We start from the raw sequence: 20,487 nt of genomic DNA, 5'->3' as shown, positions 1-20,487 counted from the left end.
TCACATGGCTGGAAATTTGGTGACTTTCGGGGCTTAGCTTAATGCCGTCTCCTCAGAAAGGCTCTCCCTGATTCCAAATCTGAAGTTAGCCACCCAGTCAGTCACAATCCTGTCTCACTCTCTTTGACGTCTCTGAATAGCATTTATTACTTCAAGATATTTAGCTTATTTTTTTTGTTTATATGTTTATTACTGTATCTCTTCCTAGAAATACTAGGATACACTAGGCCCTATATGGATCAAAAAAATATATTTTATTTATTTATTGGAGAGAGAAATCTTAATGAATAACCATGAGGTATTTCTTGGCTTCAGGAAAAAAATAAATATGTCATGTTGGAATATAGTAGAATCTAACTCAGATCAGCCCAGGGTTAAATCCATGTGTGTGTAGTGCAGGGGTCCTCAAACTTTTTAAACAGGGGGCCAGTTCACTGTCCCTCAAACCGATGGAGGGCCAGACTGTGGGCCCCGGGACAAGTCGGCTGCTAAGCAGGACAGGCAGCGGCAGCAAAAACACCCAGCTGGCGGGATAAATGTCCTTGGGGGGCCATATGTGGCCCACTGGCTGTAGTTTGAGGATGCCTGATGTGGTGTGTCTCTACTTGGGTGGAGATCAGAGGGGATGCATCCTGTAGTTGGGCCAGCAGTAACCAACTCAAGTCACCTATCTTGGCACACAGAAGGTCTCTGTCCTCAAGGCCATTCAGCACTTACACTGAGCTGGCACCATTTCTCTTGGGCCTGCTTTCCTCCAGTGAACTTAGTGATAGTAGGAGGCCACACAGGTGAGTATTATGTAAATATCTAAACTAAAAGTATGGAGAAGGAACCTTTAAAATGGGAAAATGGAGAGGCCAAGCTGCACTCTTTATGTCTTAACCAGACATCTGAACTGGCCCTAAAGATCCTTCTTTGTTTCCTCAGGCTGAAGATGTGAAGTTTGTCAGCCCAGGGGGCAAATGCCAGCATAGTTTCATGTATCTCAGATGGTCTTAAAATTATGGCTTATATTTTTTAATTTCTTATACAATACCTCCTGACCCTTTTAGAGAAAGATTTTGATTAGCCAAATTTATGTTTCATTACTTATTTTTTAAGAGCAAAACAAACAAAAAATCATCTCAGCATATCCAGTTTAAAATAATACTTTAAAATTTGTTTATTCTCTGTGCTTAAAAAAGTACTGAGGTTCTGAGTTGCCCAGTATTGAACCATAAAGTAGGAAGAAAAAAAATAAGGTAGGAAGAAACTTGTATTTAGCCAAGAAGTTCAGGACTGCTCATCCTCCCGTGGTCAGGAAACTCGGATAGCAAACAAAGATAAACTTCAGAAAGAAAAAGGATTTCCTAAGCACTGGTTGGACTCACTCTTTCATTTAAAGACATGGATAGTTATATCAAATTTCTTATCACCTTGGAGGTAAATGCTATAAATTTGAAGACCCAAATCCAGACTGATCTAAGTTAAGATTTTTTTTTCCTGACCACTACACTACTAGAGATAAGTTAAGATTGCTAATAGATGTTTCAGAGAGTTTCTTCTTTGCCTATAGGGAAAAAAAAATTAAAAAGCAGCACATAAAGGTAAAATGACATGTTATTAGGGACCTTATGATTAGCAATGCTTCTTATTCATTTTTTCAGGAAAGATAAAAATTACTTGGGCTCACGTGGGGACTGTCAGAACCTAGAGAGATTGAAGTGGTCTTCCATGTTTTGTTTTGGTTTTTTTCCTGATTTATGAAATGCACCTCATTGATTGAACCATAAATTAGGAGCTGTATAATCTGCGGGGAGGGTAGGAAGAGTTCTGGACTATAGTGTTTCTATTTTTCATTTCTTTAGACTGGAGGACAAAAAATAGACTCAGAAGAGGCACTGATCTGTGAAGAGGATTTAGATGGAGGAGATAGTGGGGAAGGCGAGTTGGAAGAAAGTACCAAATTAAAAATATTCCGCAGGCTCGCCTCTGTAGCTTCCAAGCTTAAGGAGTTCATTGGCAACATGATAACCACTGCTGGAAAAGTTGTTGTTACCATTTTACTGGGTTCCTCAGGTAAGTGTTTCCAGTACTAGATTTCCCATGGTAAGATGGCACAAGTAGTACTTTAGTGACTAATGAAAGAAACGATTGCAGAGAAAATAAGGAAACAGTCTATTCTATGACACAAAATTAATAACTGTAGACCTTGTAAAACTCACCACATATGTAAACCACATTTAAAAAATCATTTTTCTATTCAGTTCTAGTTTGTCAACCTCTGTAAAATAATCTTTTTCCATATCTGTTAAGTAATCTCATTTTCTATGTTTAGATTAGAATAAAACTATTCCTCTGCCTTAAAATCTTGAAATGGTGATGTACTACAATTAACAACCTTAGTGTACCCAGCTCAAGCCATACTTGAGCCTTCTGAAGGCATGTCAGTTTATGTTCAGTCAGTTGCAATCTTAATTTAACTCTCCAGGATATACTATTTTTCTTCTTAAATTAGATTGTAATCTTTCAGAACAGACACTCACTTCCTTTAAATTTTGGCCACAGACTGCTTATTCCATAACAATGTTATCTTGATCTAGTCTACTGCTTACTGCTGCTCCTGAGGGAAGTCTTATTCAAGTTGACTCACCCAAACTACAAAGATGAAACAATTTAACTGGCTTATAACAGGGCAAAAAGAGGAAAATAAAATAGAATAATTCGAGAAACAAAACCTGGTATTTTAATGAGGAATCGTTTAAAATGCCCAATAAAAATGTTTTAAAATACCTATATAGGAGTTACCTCATGTTGCTTTTCCCTTTTTGGTGATAAATTACCAAATTTTGTTAGGTAAGACAACATTTTAGTGAGACTTTAACTGTTACAGGTTGTACTATCTTATGAATCTCAGTAAACTAAAAAACAAAAATCATTATAAAGAAGACATGAGGAAAAGTTGGAATAGATTACAGGTACCTGTATTCCTGAAATTTGGTGGGGAAAGTAAAAAGGTGGAACTAGGCAAGTAAATATGTAAATGCTAGTGGTATGAAAAGTAGTTCACTTAAGTCAAACATGATTACTTGGTGAAATTTCTTTATCATCTGATATTTCCCTGTATCTACAAAATTATCACTTCATGTGTGACTTTTTCCTGCAATAAATGTAGCATTAATTCTGATTATATAAATAAAATATGAGTACTATTTTCAAAAACCTGATCAATATCTAAAAACATATGAAGGAAATTCTTTGTCTTTTTTCTTTATTTTAACCACCCCAAGCACATATATAGCACACATAATTTCTGACTGGTAATGGAATTTCTAGTTTTAGTATATCTTTGATGATTGCATTTCTTTTTCCTTAGGTATGATGTTGCCATCTTTGACCTCATCTGTGTATTTCTTTGTGTTTTTGGGTCTGTGCACTTGGTGGTCCTGGTGCCAGACATTTGATCCATTGCTGTTCAGCTGTCTCTGTGTCCTGCTGGCTATTTTCACTGCTGGACACTTGATTGGACTTTATTTATACCAATTCCAGTTCTTCCAAGAAGTGGTTCCACCAAATGATTACTATGCAAGGTAAGAGGAATCTTTTAGACTTTTCAAGGAGAGGTTGTTCCTCCCCACTTCCTCAGGCCCTTAGCTTGGCATTGTGAATTTACTAGGGATCTTCTTCATGACAGGCCATTGATGTGTTAAGCAAAGATTTGGTGGGGGTGGGTGAGGCAGTGTAGCTCTTTAATTTTATTGGATGACACAGTCTAAAAGGCCTCTGAAGAGGGCTTCCTCAGATAGAAGTGCTGCTGGAATACAGAAGTGGGGGAGCTGTTGTCTGTAGGTAGCTAGCAGTGCAGATCCTGGATCTGGGCTAAGGAAGGACATCTAGAAAGAGCGTTTCACACCAAATAATGGTGAATGTTTGTCTCAAGCATCCAGCTAGAAAGAGCTCGCATCAGACCAATTCATGACCACAAATTGAGTATCAAAATACTAACTAATTAGTTTTAAAATTTTTAAAATAAAAGCACACCAGTTTGGGAAGTGAGGAGGGGGAGAGAGAGAGAAAAAGGAGAGAATGAATGAGAAAGATCTAATAATTTACTTCATTTGGAGATGCCTAGTACACCAACTCCTTATTGTGAAATTGAGAAATAAAGATGAATAGCCAGTATTTACTCTGACTTTTTTGAAGAACTATAGGCCTTTCTTAGTAAATGAAGGAAAACTTTTTACGGGATAATGCTGGCTAGTGAATGAGAAAGGAATAATCAGATTAGAAAATTACCAACCATCAGTCCTTAAGGAAGTATTTGATTATGGTCACCGCCTAAAATCATTCCTCTGTGGCTGAGTACAGTGGGTCATGCCTGTAATCCTGGCACACTGGAAGGCCAAGGCAGGTGGATTACCTGAACTTAGGAGTTTTAGGAGTTTGAGAGCAGCCAAAACAAGAGTGAGTGAGACCCTGTCTCTACTGAAAATAGAAAAATTAGCCAGCCATAGTGGCGTTCATAGTGGCACATGCCTATAGTTCCATTACTTGGGAATCTGAGGCAAGAGGATTGCTCAGGCCTAAGCATTTGAGGTTGCTGTGAGTCACAGCACTCCACTCAGGAAAAAAAAGTCATTTATTTAAAAGATTGTTATGATGTTTGCACAATGACAGACTATAACCTTACTGATTGTTTGCTAATTGAGGAAGGAAAATCATAGTTTACAAAGGTGGTCAACACCTTAACCAGTTGATCCAAGTTAACATTAGCAAAAATGAGGTAGTTCAACATTTCATACCTGTCAGTGTGATGCAGTATAGGAGATACATAGCATCACATTGTTAAGGCTTTTGACCTAACCTTAAATTTACAGAAACTATAAAAGATAGAAAATAATTTACATGACTTCACAAGAAAAACTATCAGAAAAATCCAGAATGTGGATTCTACAAGGCAAATGATCAGTCTCTTCATAGTTCAGCATCATGAGGAAGAGGTATGTGTGCAGAGAGGGTAGAGGCAGGGCTGTCTGCTTTAGAGGAGAACTAAAGAACTGAAGCACAGCTCTAGACCAGATGCTGGTTCAGCAGCAAATCTCTAAAACACACGTTGGGGTTAAGTGGGAGGAAAGTTCAATGTTCTTTGGATATTAGCCGATAGTATAAAATTACTACTATTAGGTTTATGATGGTATCGTGGGTACATAGATGAGGTCATGATGTTACAAGATACATGGTGGATTGTTCAGGGATAAAGTGCCATGGTGTTTGCACTTCTAAATGTTCTAAATGCGTGTATACATACATACATGCATACATATGTACATACTAGTAGGTACATAGTAAAGGAAATAAATAAAATTATTGAAACTAGGTCATTATGGACTTATCTGTTGTCATAGTTGAACTTTTCTTTGAAAAGTTACAGAAAAAAGAGAACAGAAATGGTAAGAGGGGATACAAATGTAAAGTGATGACGGGGCCAGAATTTTCCTCTCTGTTGTATGGTATTATTTATCTTCTTGTTGAGAAATGAGGAACTTGCAATTTGAAAGGACATGAATAATATATCATGCTGGCAATATAGCTTATATCAGTTTGCTTCATTCTTTCAAGAGATCCTACTGTGGTTTTTAGAATATGTGATAGTAAGTATGAAGATGGAATTTGTGTGTGGGCCCTGTAGCCTTGCTTCCTTTGGTTCATATATAAAATTTGGCCAAAAAGCTAGTTGTGGCAGTGTCTACACAGTGCTTAAAAAAATGGTCATTTAAATCTTAACACTACTTAAACTCAATTAAAATAAAGTTGGTGTCCAGCACACTCTTCACACTAAATATAAATCCAATTGGCTCACCTGATTGTATTAACCTGGAAATTTCAAAAGTATAAGTCAGTCAAATAAGAGAATTTTACACAGATACATTAAAACTGAGGAGCCATTTTCATGGTGCATATTCACATAGTATTTATTTTAGGTAGAAGTGAGTAAAGGTTCAGTTTCCGTACAAATATTAGTTCTAGACTAAATGAATCCTTTCTTAGTTTCTTTTAGACATTCAATTTTTGGTTATTGAACACATAGAAAAAAAACATTTTGTACTGATGAAGAGGCTGACTTTTAAGAAATGAGTTAATTGGAAATGTAAATATACCTATAGGGCAAAAGGTTTTTGGTTTTAGGAAAAAAGAAAAAAAAAACTAGTAAAGAGAACTTTACTAGTTTAAGGATCTTTTCTGCCATCTAGAGGCTGACAATAAGAAATTTAAAGAATATTAATAATCACTTTGAAACTTCTCTGTAAAGCAGAAGTTCTCAACCTGTGGGTCACAACCCACAGGAACTGTATTAAAGGGTTGAGGCATTAGGAAGGTTGAGAACCACTGCTGTAAAGGATCAGTTAGACTTTGCAGGCCATACAGTCTCTGTTGAAATTCTTTCAAGAAGTCATTATAGTTGCCAATGCAGTTAAGACAGGTGTGAAAAAATAAGCATGGCTGTGTATGCTTATGGCCCTGTATGGACATTGACACTTGAATTTCATGTTATCTTTACATTATATGAAACATATTTTTTTGTTTAATTTTTTACAACCATTTAAAAATGTAAAAACCATTATTAGCTGATGAGCCGTACCAAAACAGAGATTGAACCAGACTTGCTCCAAGGCCATAGTTTACCATCCTATGGTATGAAGATTAACAGTTTTGATACTATAATGACTTAACATATTTGCCTTTTATTTGAATTTTCACAAACTTAAAATTATTATCATTTATTACAGAAATTTTGTAGATAATGCCTTTAACATTTTAAAAAGTCTGTTACTATAATCTCATAGAGTAGGTCATTGGAAGTTATATGAGTATGGTAGCCCACACCTGTAAACCCAGTGTACTGGATGGCCACGGTGGGAGGATCACTTAAGACCAGGTGTTTGAGGCTAGCCTGGGCAAAATACACTGACCCTGTCTCTACAAAAAATAAGAAAAATTAGTTGGGAGTGGAGGTGCACTCCTATAGTCCCAGGTATTGAGAAGGCTGAGGCTTTAGCCCAAGAGTTCAAGGCTGCAGTGAATTAGGGTTAGGCCACTGAACTTCAACCTGGATGATAAAGCAGGAGCCTGCCTCAAAACTTAGAAAGGAGGTTGAGTTGCTTAACAGGCTGTCAGATATAGAAACTTGAGTTAAACAGAGCAGTATGTGTATTTTCTTGTCATAGATATTTTTCCTCATTAACTTGGTAATAAGAGGACATCATTTTATTTTATTTCTTTAATTTTAGAAATTAACCTCTTTAAAACAACAGCATTTTTGTAGGGCATAATTGCAATGTATTGTTATTATTATTAAACCCACACTCAGAAGAAAACAGAGAAAGAGCCAAAAAAAAAAAAAAAAAAAAAACTTCTTGTGTGGATGTTTGTCACAAATTTCATAACCACAGAGACTATAGCCCTTACATGTAGCTTCCAGAGAAAGCTGTCCTTAAAACAGCTCCAGCCTTGGGCAGGCACCTGTGACTAGTGGGTAAGGCACCAGCCGCATATAGGTGGCAGGTTTGAACATGGCCCCGGCCAAACTGTAACAAAAAATAGCCAAGTGTTGTCGCGGGCACCTTATCATCCCAGCTACTCAGGAGGCTGAGGCAAGAGAATCGCCTAAGCCTAGGGGGTGGAGGTTGCTGTGAGCTGTGACGCCATAGCACTCTACTGAGGGTGACAAAGTGAGACCCTGTCTCAAAACAAACAAACAAAAACCCAGCCCCAGCCATTTTTATCTGCTTGGAAGCTTTCAAATGGGTTCTCTGGTGAGAACTTTTTTTTAAGAAGCACCGAATTGATTTTTTGGTCATTAATATATAATACATGTTTGTTAGTGATTATTTAGAAAAATAAAATAAAAAATAAGAGAAGGGCGGCGCCTGTGACTCAAAGGAATAGGACACCGGCCCCATATGCCAGAGGTAGCAGGTTCAAACCCAGCCCCTGCCAAAAACTGCCAAAAAAAAAAAAAAAGAGAGAATAAACACTTTAAAAAAAATTAATCCTAACTCCCAGAAATATCCACTTCTCCAGTATCTTTCCTATGCCTATATGTACTTTTTAAAAGAAAATGTTGAATTATATTGCACATACTGTTTTACAACTTGCTTTACTCACTTGAATCATTTATTTTCCTGTGTTTTAAGATGTTCTAAAATGTGATTTAAGTAGGCTGTCAAGTGTTTGTTTGTGTAGCTCTGTTATAACTTAGTCCCTGAGTTTTGACCATGTTTATTGTTTCTCATGAATAATGCTGTGATGCACACAGATCCAGGTTTCATTTTTCTCAAGGTGGTGCTGCCTTTTAATCCACTAGCCCCAAGAGATCAGCTGCTTCCTTCCAGCTTCAGGCAGACCTGTGGTAGGATTCTGCCATTGATTTATCCAGAAGAGGGTAAGAATTGACAATTCCCTTCCATTTGTCCATATAGGCATGGCATGTCCATATTTTCTGAAACAAATTTCCTTTTTTGAGACAGAGTTTCACTATGTTGCCCTCAGTAGAGTGCCCTGGTGTCACAGCTCACAGCAGCCTCAAACTTTTGGGCTTAAGCAATTGATTCTCTTGCCTCTGCCTCCCTAGGAGCTGGGACTATAGGTGCTCACCACTACACCTGGCTACTTTTTTGTTATTGTTGTCATTGTTGTTTAGCAGGCCTCAGGCAAGGTTGGAACACACTAGCCCTAGTGCATGGTGCTGTGCTCTAACCACTGAGCTACAGGTACCAAGGCCCCAAACAAATTTCAAGATGCATTATTTAACAGTAATGAGTGTATTTATGGAAAGGTTAAGACACAATATCTGAACCTAAGGTTATCCTTCCCAAATTTCAAATGCTATAGACCAATGTTTTTCAACCTTTTTTATCTCACTGCACAGTTGAACCTACAGTTAAACTTCTGTGGCATACTTAAATTATATTCATCAAAAAAAGAGTAAAAAAAAAAGAATGTACTTACTGTGTTTTGAACTTCTTTTAAAAATAATTTAATTAATGATCTTAAAAAAATGTTCACAGCACACCTAAGATCCTCCCCCTGCACATCACTGTTATAGACTATTATAAACCATAAAAAAATTAATGACCATATTTCAGAAGTATCCAGCAAAATAAAGCTTCAAAATTCATCCCATAACTAAATGTGAGATGAATAATCCAAGTAGTCTGTTTAATAAAACACAGCTCCATTACCACTGTTACTCTGGCAGTTCTTCCTGCAAAACATAGCAAACTAAACAAAGTTTTCCTTAGCTGGTGGAAATTGTAATCCCTTCTGAAGGTCTTGTATTTTCACAGGGAATTTCTATAGACAGCTATAGGAGACCAGATAATTCAAGGGAAGGAGAAGCGAGAGTTAAACTTTGAACGCTCTGTAATTAAAAGGAAACACCTGTGATATAACATCTTGATAACACCTTGGTGATAAGGGCATGTGGAAAGGGATTCAGCTCTACTTAACACAAGAGCATGAGCCTCAGTGCTTGGCAGTCTTCACACCTGTGGTGCAAATAACCACGGGATCACTTCTATAAATATCTGTAGGAGCGGTTGGTCCAGATTCTCTCAGGGACTCACTCACTCTTTTGCTCTCCTGCTCGGAGGGCGCCTGCCCAGCATCCTTCTACAAAGACTGCTAAGATTCACTCTCCTACTAAGACTGTCTCTCTCTCTCTCTCTCTCTCTCATGAATTGCCCTCTGGCACCTAAGGGGAATTGATACTGAGCAAGGTAGCACAACGGTCCATGTCCAGACAGTTAGATAGGCCGGGGCTGGCAACTTGGCGTCAAGGGCTCCGACAGACAGCAAACACCTTAAATTTTGAAAGACAGAAAATGAGAATGGAAGAATTAAAGTTTAAGTGCAGACATTCAGATTCCCCCAGTTCTACATGTGCATGTCTTCACCTGTTTCCTACCTGTAGGGCTGGCCAAGTTTATGGATCTGGGAATGTCGAACAACTTCTGTGCTGTGGCCTTGCTTCATTGAAAGCACAGAGTGCACTGAGCAGAGGATGGGGACAGATGGGAGCACCCGACTTGTGCCTCACCTCCATGACTGTGTGGCCCCAAGAGGCACTTGGGTGTGATAAATTTCTCTTTTTATCACTCATTGCTGACTTCTAACAAAAGCCAAGTTTAATAATTTGGCCACACATCATTGCCTGTTTCCTAGTGATTATGATACCTGAAGTAATTCTGAGCCAATCCTCTAAAAAAGTGGGCTTTAGTTTTGTTTGTTTGTTATGGTAAGTTATCTGGATAATTCAGGTAAAAGTTTGAAAATAGGGAAGGGCTGTGTGTGGAAGGAGGCTGGAATGAATGCATATCATTTTCTTCATCATAGTATAAACATTGGGAACCCACCCAATTATTTCTCAGTGCTGGTAATGAGCATTCTGCATGTGTGAAGCAGAATTATTTGAAAATAATTTAATGAATGATCTTTAAAAATTGAAATGAGTGTGTGACTTTGAATTAATTTTTTAGGTTGTCTCTGCTCATCTTTGGTTGTCCGTCTAGGCCCTGGATATTCCCTAGATCATTCATCAGGGTCCCTGCAGGGCGGGGCTTGTTGGATGGAATTCACTTTGTTTTGCTGCTTTCTTTACGTTAAATTGTGAGGTTTGAAAATGAAAGAGAGAAGAAATAAGAAAGATCCTTGAGCCATTCTGTGTGAAAATAGCATACTCTGGCAAATAGATATACAGCAATTTGTCCTGGGGCCTTTTTTATGTCCTATTTCAATAAATCATGATGTTTAGAAAATGAATTATGTTTACTGAAAGAAAAGCTCATGTTTATTTCAGTGTTAAAACAATGTAAAACAAGAAACAGCAAAGCCTAAAACTCCAGCAAAATGAGTTTATTCTATGACACATAAGAAAAATGTTGAAAAAAACAAATACTGAAAGTGTAATATCACTTATTAAATTTATACTATTTTTATAACAGTCATAAATTATCAATTATATGTAGGGAGAAATAAAGGCCTATATGTTATCTGTCGTTTTCTTCTGGTTTATAGAAGGTAGTGGATTTTTTAGAAAATGAAAGAATGCAATCAGCTCTTCTGTTAGGCCTGCTGCAGTCTGCTTTGCAAGCATTTACATAGTCCAAGTTATTTAAATAAATGCACTTTTGCAGCCTGGCCCAGGATGGCTAGGGTGTGCCTGTTTTGCTTTTGAGTGATCTGAGGTTTGATAATCAGAAACAGCACAGAAAGACTAAATGGCTTTTAATGGAGACCAGTTGGCAAGAACATCATCTGAAAGCAGTCCAGTGTGTGGGGAAAAAATAAATGTAAAGCATGTTATTTTAATGCTAAGGAATGTAAATTAGCCCAACCAAGTCAACACTTTCCCTTAATCTATTTGTTAAAAGATGGTACCAGCATTAATCTCTAATGTCCTTTAATTAAAGATGCTGCGTGATAAATGACAAGCCAACTTTTGGTTTCATTTTGACAAGATTCTTAATGATTAAGTGACTTATTCTGTATGTCTCATTGAGAGTTTACTTATGCTTATCTGAAAACTGGAGCCAAGAGAAATTGACTTTCCACAGATCAATAAATAATCAGTAGAACTTAAATATTTGAACCTTGAGTCCATTTGGACCTATGATCACTTAGGAGCATATGTGGGTGTGGTGTGGACCCAAGGTCCCTGGATTATGGGGTCTCTTACCCAGCCACCACACTTGACCTTGTATGCTGACTAATCCAACATGTCTTTGACCTGTGTGTCTGTCTGCCCCTTCCAGAATTCTAGCCTGGATTATATGCTGTGTACCAAATTTCTTGCCTCTTTGCTACTGAGGGCAAAGGAAGGGTCTCCCTTTTGGTTTTCATGGAGAAGATGCCTTATTCTCTGTGGGCACCTAGAATGCCCCTCATTTGACTGAACTCAGCACCTCATTCCAGAGGGACAATAGCTAGGAGAGCTGCTCACCTGTAGACACTGCCCCAGTTCAGGGCCCCTCTGCCCCTCTGCTCTCATACCGGCCATCAGAGGCCAAGTGGGCTCCATTCTCTTAATCATATGACAATAAGAAGATTGCACCAATGCTCATGAGCTCATTCTGTGGAGACAGCCCAGGGAAGTTTTGGCCCTACTACTACTTTCTAGACAGGGCACCTGGGAAAATCCTTTCTTGAACTCTCTGTGTCTCTGTTTCCTTAGCTGTAAAGTAGGGATGGGAATAGTGCCTGTCAATTTTCAGACAGCCCTCCACCCTTCACTACCCTTGTCTGTGGTCATGTCGAATAATTACTGAACATCAAGTTTAACTGAGAAACCAAGGAGGGTATGTAGTCATGGTTCCTTAAGTGTGGTGTTAGCAAATATTTAGTTTCTGCTTTAAGAAACTGATGGTTTACATTTATTTAGGAAAGACAAAAATAGTTTTATTCCTGATAACTAAAATAAAAGTGGGTAAAGTAGTAAACCTTTCTCTTTTGAAGACATTAGCAATTTCAGTTCATATTTAATATGTTTTTCAGAGACCAGGTTTGCTTTCTATTGTTGAGAGACTTTGGGCAATGTTTCCTGGTTTGTTGGTCCTAGTCTTGAAGCTGGAGCTATTATCACTACCCCACAGTGTTATGGCACGGTGGGTATCTGGAGATTGTGTGCACAATGAGCTGTAGTACCCGGGAGTAAAGAGGCAATTGAGAAGTTCTGCTTGCTTTCTGTAGTGTTTTTTTTTTTTTTTTATGTGTATAGAAAGCATAGACATTGTGATTTTTTTTATTAAGCCATCATATGTGAGAGTTAATTCTTGAAGTTTGTATCTACTGATTTCCAATATATGTAGTTTGTAGTAATTGAGTTAAATTTAATCTCACAAAATAACTCTTTTTTCTTCTTTTAAAAGTCTCACCAACATCATTGTATTACTGACAAAAAAATCAGTCCTATCTCTGGAAAACTCTAGTACTGTTTTAATTATATTTCTTAATATTCTCCTTATAAAATAAAATATATTCCTTAAACAAAACTAAATTGAAGTTGTGTGTGTGTGTTTATGTGTCCAGACTACTGAGCTCCTAAGAGGGTAAGAGATTAGTTATGAAAAGAAACTTTCCACAAAGAAAACTTGACAAATGTTTTCAAAACTTGCTAGTTATTTATTATTGCTTATGAGTAGTGGACTCTTTAACAGCTTTATTGTGGTATAGTTCATATATAGTAAACTGTACATACAATTTAAATATGCATACATACAACAGGGATAACTGTAATAATGGTACCTTTCCCACAGATTTGTTATGAGTATGAATTAAACTAATATTTCTAAAAGAATACCTGGCACATATTAAGGACTGCAAGGAGATGCTTATTAAATAAATTTGTCAAATACATCTTCCTAATCATTAAGTATTCAGCAGTTGATTAGAACTTTGATAATAACATATAAGTATAGTTTGTCACATACCTTATCTTTAAGCTTTGAATTCAAACACAAATTTTGGTTTTAGGCAATATAATTTTAGGTACTGTGACCTGACTTAGAAGTTGCTATCACTTTTTGGTTAATTACTCTGTGAGCACTTTGCTGAGTACATTATATTTCTCATTTAGTTATCATAGTGACCCAGTGAGTTAAGGACTGTTATTTTTATGTCCATTTTCTTAAGGAACAAAACTGAATCTTACTGAAGTTAAATAATGTATTGAAGTCACACATCTATTAAATGGCAGAACCAGCTTTTGAGCCCAATTCTGTTTGACCCTTAACTTGTGCCCTTCTGAGGAAAATGAGCAGACTCGTCATAGAATAGTAAGCTCAAGCAATAGTATGATTCCTCTGCCTTCTACAGTATTTAGTAACAATCCCTTCCTTCTACTCAGTTTCAAAACAATTTTTTTTTGAGACAGAGTCTCACTTTGTCACCCTTGGTTGAGTGCCATGGCATCACAGCTCACAGCAACCTCCAACTCTTGGGCTTAAGCGATTCTCTTCCCTTATCCTCCAAAGTAGCTGGGACTACAGGCAGTGCCTGCCACAATACCTGGCTATTTTTGTTGTCATCGTTGTCATTGTTGTTTAGCAGGCCAAGGCCAGCTTCAAACCCACCAACCCTGGTGCATGTGGCCAGCACCCTGGAGCTGTGGGCACCAAGCCCCAAAACAATTTTATGGTAAACTAGACTTTTGCCCTTTCTCACAGAGAGGCCCAGGAGCTCAGTGGTCTGCATGCTGTGGGAACTGTCTGCAGGTGCCACAAGGGAAGCATCCCACTAATCTAAAACTAACAGGTGTGGACTGAGCCAGTCCTGCTGGACACATAGCATTTGAATCTTCACAAGGGGCACTGCCGGAGGGTTCGTCTGGCAACTTGAGGTCTAAGAATTGCATTTCATTTATCTTTGTGTTCCCTTAGTATCTGTTACCATCTAGCATGCCCCAGGCCATAGGGAAAGCTTGCTAAGTGAAAAAAATGACACTTTTATATTTAGTCTTTCAAAATATGAAGGGGACTAAAGGTTAGGCATAGCTCACACTGAGGTTGTTGTTTTTTTTTTTTTTATTTTTATTAAAGCATAGCTGTGTACATTAATGCAATTCTGGGGTACAATGTGCTGGTTTTATATACCATTTGAAATATTTTCATCAAACTAGTTAGCATAGCCTTCACTGCATTTTTTCAGTTATTGTGTTAAGACATTTATACTCTACACTTAGTAAATTTAACATGGACCCTTGTAAAATGCACCATAGTTGTGTTCCCACCAATTACCCTCCCTCCACTTATACTCCCCCCTCCCCTCCCTCTCTGCTTTCCCCTTCTCTTTGGGCAATAGTTGGGTTATAGCTTTCAAAAGCTATAAGTTGGTTTCATAGTAGGGCTGAGTACATTGGATACTTTTTCTTCCATTCTTGATATACTTTGCTAAGAAGAATATGTTCCAGCTCCATCCATGTAAACATGAAAGAGGTCAAGTCTCCATCTTTTTTAAGGCTGCATAATATTCTATGGTGTACATATACCACAATTTATTGACCCATTTATGTGTTGATGGCCACTGGGCTTCTTCCATGACTTAGCAATTATGAATTGGGCTGCAATAAACATTCTGGTGCAAATATCTTTGTTATAAAGTGATTTTTGGTCTTCTGGATATATACTTAGTAGAGGAATTGCAGGATCGAATGACAGGTCTATTTTTAGATCTCTAAGTGATCTCCAAACTTCATTCCAAAAGGAACATATTAGTTTGCATTCCCAGCAGCAGTGCAGTAGTGTTCCCTGTTCTCCACATCCACGCGAACATCTCTGGTTTTGGGATTTGGGGATGTGGGCTAATCTTACTGGGGTTAGATGGTATCTCAAAGTGGTTTTCATTTTCATTTCTCTGATGATTAAAGATGATGAGCATTTTTTCATGTGTCTGTAGGCTGTGTGCCTGTCTTCTTCAGAGATGTTTCTGTTCAAGTCCCTTGCCCACCCTGAGATGAGATCACTTGTTCTTGTCTTGCTAATACATTTGAGTTCTCTGTGGATTCTGGATATTAAACCTTTGTTGGACACATAACCTGCAAATAACTTCACCCATTCTGAAAGCTGTCTGCTTGCTTTACTTACTGTGTTTTTGGCTGTGCAGAAGCTTTTTAGTTTGATCCGATCTGAGTAATGTATTTTTGGTGTTACTTCAATTTCCCAGGGGTTCTTCCTCATAAAATGTTCGCCTAAGCTGATTTCTTCAAGTGTTGTCCCTGCACTTTCTTCTTGTATTTTTATAATTTCGTGTCTTGAGTTCAAATCTTTAATCCAGTGAGAGTCTATCTTAGTTAATGGTGAGAGGTGTGGGTCCAGTTTCAGTCTTCTACAGGTCTCCAGCCAGTTCACCCAGCACCGTTTGTTAAATACAGAATCTTTTCCCAACTGAATGTCTTTAATTTCCTTGTCAAAGATCAAAAGACAATAAGTGGCTGGGTTCATCTCTTGGTTCTCCATTCTGTTCCATCCATCTACCTCTCTGTTTTTGTGCCAGTACCATGCTGTTTTGATCACTATCAATTTATAGTATAATCTAAGGTCTGGTACCGGGATTCCTCCTGTTTTGTTTTTACTTCTGAGTAATGTCTTGGCTATGCATGTTTTTTTATGACTCCATATAAAATGAAGTATTATTTTTTCGAGGTCTTTAAAGTATGACAGTGGAGCTTTAGTAGGGATTACATTAAAATTGTATATTGCTTTGGGTAATATGGACATTTTAACAATGTTGATTCTTCCCAGCCATGCGCATGGTATGTTTTTCCATTTCTTAACATCTTCAGCTAGTTCTTTTCTTAGAGTTTCATAGTTCTCTTTATAGAGTTCTTTCACGTCCTTTGTTAGGTAAACTCCCAAATATTTCATCTTCTATGGCACTACTGTCAACGGAATGGAGTCCTTGACTGTTTTCACAGCATGACTATTGTTGGTATATATAAAGGCTACAGATTTATGAGTGTTGGTTATGTATCCTGAGATGCTGCTGTATTCCTTGATCACTTCTCAGAGTTTTGTAGTAGAATCCCTGGTGTTTTCCAGATATATCATTGTATCATCTGTGAAGAGTGAAAGTTTAATCTCCTCTGACCCTATGGGGATACCCTTGATCACTTTTCTTCCCTAATTGTGATGGCTCAAACTTCAATTACAATGTTAAAAAGCAGTGGATACAATGGGCAACCATGCCTGGTTCCTGATCTGAGTGGAAATGATTTCAATTTAACTCCATTCAATAAGATATTGGCTGTGGGTTTGCTGTAGATGGCCTCTATCAGTTTAAGGAAAGATCACCTATATGGTCTGTCTAACAAGGGTACAAGTGAACTTTTCTAGAACTAGAGTATAAATGTTTTAACACAATAACTAAGTAAATGACATAAAGTCTATGTTAACCAGCTTGATGAAAGTATTTCAAATTGTATATGAAAACACTACACTGTACCCCACGTTTGCATTAATGTATACAGCTATCATTTAATAATAAAAAAAAGAAAAGAAATGTCCCTTATATACCTGTTTTCTTAAGTGTTCTGATCATGAATGGATGCTGGATATTATCAAAAGCATTTTCTGCATCTATTGAGAGAATCATATGGTCTTTGTTTTTTATTTTGTTTATGCAGTGTATTATATTTATAGATTTATGTATATTGAACCAGCCTTGAGACCCTAGGATAAAACCCACTTGGTCATGGTGTATAATTTATTTGATGTGTTGCTGGATTCTGTTTGCTAGGATCTTATTGAATATTTTCGCATCAATATTCATTGGTGATATTGGTCTGTAGTTTTATTTCTTTGTTGGGTCTTTTCCTGGTTTGGGGATCAAGGTGATACTTGCTTCATAAGACATGTTGGGTAGTATTCCTTCTTTTTAAAGGTTAAGTAATAAAGGTACTAGTTCCTCTTTAAATGTTTGGTAGAATTCTGATATGAAGCCATCTGGTCCTGGACTTTTCTTTTTGAGGAGATTTTGATAGTTGATGCTATTTCAGAACTTGATATAGGCCTGTTCAATATTTCCCCTTCATTCTTCATTTTCCCTTCTAAGTCTAGGAAGGTGGCATGCTTCCAAGTACTGGTCTATGTCCTTCAGATTTATGTATTTCTGACAATAGAGTTTCTTGTAATATGCATTAAGAATTTTTTGAATTTCTGAGTAGTGTGTTATTATTTCATCTTTGCCATTTCTGATTGATGTAAGTAGAGATTTTACTCTTTTATTTCTGGTTAGGTTAGCCAAAAGTTTATCTATTTTATTGACCTTTTCAAAAAGCCAACTTTTAGATTTAATGATCTGTTGTATAATCCTTTTGTTTTCAATTTCATTTAAGTCTGCTCTAATTTTGGTTATTTCTTTTCTTCTGCTGGGTTTGGGGTTAGAATGTTCTTCCTTTTCCAGTTGCTTGAGATGTCCCATTGAGTTGTAAACTTTCTCTGCCTGGGGGACAGGCTTCCATACCTCGGGGTGAAAGTGGAGGGGAGTGCTGGGAGTTTAAAACTGCAGGTAGAGAATTTATACAGTTTTATGCCTGGCGGGAAAGTGCCACTAGTGTTAGTGGGTCCTCTCTGGGGAAGGACTTCCAGTTTTTAGAGGGTCTCTCCCATGGGATAAAATAGGAGGACATCAGAACTCTGCTCACTTCTTTGTAGAAAGTATACTGCGAGCTGCTCTCATAGGGGAGGGGACTGTCATCCACTTGGCAATGGATTTTGTACCTACTGTTTGTTTCTTTGGTGTCACAGCTTGCCTCAGCAGGGTTGATGTGCATTCTTCAACCTTCTCTCTTGGCTCAGCTCAAAACCATCAGCTTACTTGCAGAGCTTCTGTCCTTTAACTCTCCTTCTGGATAGGAGCCTCTGTGGAAAGCTGGCTCCAGTTGGCCATCTTGCCTCCACCTCCTGATTTTTTTTTTAATTTTCTCCAAATGATTGTTCTTTATGGACATATCAAAAACTGTGTCTGGATAGTATATTTAAGTTCCTTGAACTTCAAAGATTAATAGAAAATTAGTGATGGAATTTCTAATGGTAGAAAGATTGTTCTTTCAAGTTAAGATAACACTGTATGAAAAATGAAATCTAAAGAGATCTTTTGAGAAAAGGCATCTTTCAGCAAAACAAGTATTCAGTCAGACTTTTTTTTTTTTTTTTGGAAAGTATGATCATTTTGTTAGAGTTAAGGTCCTCATCTCTTTTCCCAGTTTAATTGTAGCAACACCTTATTAATTTTCAGTTTGACTGTAGATAAGCCAATTCGGCTGCCTCATGAAGTATTCTGAGAATAAATATACTGAAATATATTGCCTCAAAACTGCTTGGATTGTTAAAGTTCAAAATGTTGCTTATGCAGTAACTTCTGCTATTTTATCTGCTTTTCAGTTCCAAGTAACCATGACTCAAGTATAAGAGATTAGTTCTGAAAGTGTGAACAAAGATGCTTTGTTTTACTTTTTAGAGTTTTTCTAAAGAAGCTTTCTGCTAAGAAAATTTGACGGATGTTTTCATAAATTTGCTAGTTACTCAATAATGATATAATTAGTGTACTATTTTTCTTAATAGCTTATTGAGGTATAAATGAAACATTATAGTTAACTGTACATAAAGCATACAGTTTAGTAAGTTTTTTTTTTTCAAATTATTTTGAGGGTACAAATCATTAGGTTACAATGTTTGCATTTGTTAGGTAAGGTCCTAATTTAGTTGTGCCCCTTACCCAGGAGGTATGCCATATACCCTTACTTTGTGTCCATGAGGTGACAACACACCAAATTTCCCCTCCCAACCTGAATTAAATTGAGTTTTTCTTTTGCATGGGCTGGTATTAGTCTACTTGCTTTTCCATTTTTGTGATACTTTACTAAAGAGAATATTCTCCAGGTTAATCCAAAATATTCTTAGGTTAATACAAAAAATGTAAATTTAGTAAAGTTTGACCTAAACACATTCTTGAAATCATGACCACAATAAAGATCATGTCTATTTTGTGTTGCTATAAAGGAATATCTGAGGCTGGGTAATTTATAATGAAAAGAGGTTTATTTGGATCAAGTTTTTTCAGGCTGTACAAGAAGCATGGCACCAGTATCTGCTTCTGGTGAGGGCCTTAGGCTGCTTCCACTCATGGTGGAAAGGGAAAAGGAGCAGACATGTGCAGAGATCACAGGGGAAGGGTGCCAAACTCTTTTCAATAATCAGCTCTCCAGAGAGTTAACAGAGCAAGAGTTCACTCACACATACCCCAATAGTGTGTTAATCTTTTCATGAGGAATCCACCCCCATGACCCAGATACTTCCCAGTAGGCCCCATCTCCAACATTGGGTATCAGAGCTCAACATGAAATTTGGAGGGGACTAAACATCCAAACTAAATCTTATAAAAAATAAATTACAAAAGCTTTTATAGTTATCCATGTATTTACCTTTAATGGAGATCTTTGTTTCTTCATACATATAGCTTCAGAGTTACTGTTTAGCTTTCTTTCATTTTAATCTGAAGGACTCTCTTCAACATTTTTTGCCAGTCAAGATGTCCTCAAATTTTATTTATCTTGGAAGGAAAGTCTTTTATTTTATTTTTTTTGATACAGAGCTTCACTCTGTTGCCCCAGGCTAGACTGCTAAGGGTTAGCCTAACTCACAGCAACCTCAAACTCCTGGGTTCAAGTGATCCTCGTGCCTCTGCCTCCCAGGTAGCTGGGACTGCAGACATTTACCACCACACCCAGCTAATTTTTCTATCTTTAAGAGAGATGGATCTTGTTCTTTCTCAGGGTGATATTGAACTCCTGAGCTCAAGTGGTCCTCCTTCCTTGGCTTCCCAGAGTTCTAGGATTATAGGCATTAGCCACCACACTTGGCCATATCTTGGAATGTCCTAATTTCTGATTTACTTTTGAGTGACGACTTTGTCTAATATAGAATACTTGGTTGACAGGAGTGGTTTTTTTTTTTT

At 37.4% G+C, this 20,487-nt stretch overlaps 1 protein-coding gene across 2 annotated transcripts in view; it reads left to right on the top strand.

Annotated features, from left to right (window-relative positions):
- The window catches only part of PIEZO2 (piezo type mechanosensitive ion channel component 2), a 549,391-nt gene that overhangs the window by 350,684 nt on the left and 178,220 nt on the right, over positions 1–20,487 (top strand). For both annotated transcript variants that reach the window (XM_003800478.2, XM_023519459.1), the window contains exons 6-7: positions 1,848–2,058; positions 3,356–3,569. In XM_003800478.2, the coding sequence (XP_003800526.2) occupies positions 1,848–2,058; positions 3,356–3,569 (425 nt within the window). The remainder of the gene's footprint in view (positions 1–1,847; positions 2,059–3,355; positions 3,570–20,487) is intronic.

Source organism: Otolemur garnettii, unplaced genomic scaffold (genome assembly GCF_000181295.1).
Source record: "Otolemur garnettii isolate 467f Iridium unplaced genomic scaffold, OtoGar3 scaffold00176, whole genome shotgun sequence".
Taxonomy (NCBI): Eukaryota; Metazoa; Chordata; class Mammalia; order Primates; family Galagidae; genus Otolemur; species Otolemur garnettii.
Note: the sequence above shows the minus strand (reverse complement) of the source record. Positions and strands in the feature narration are given on the sequence as shown.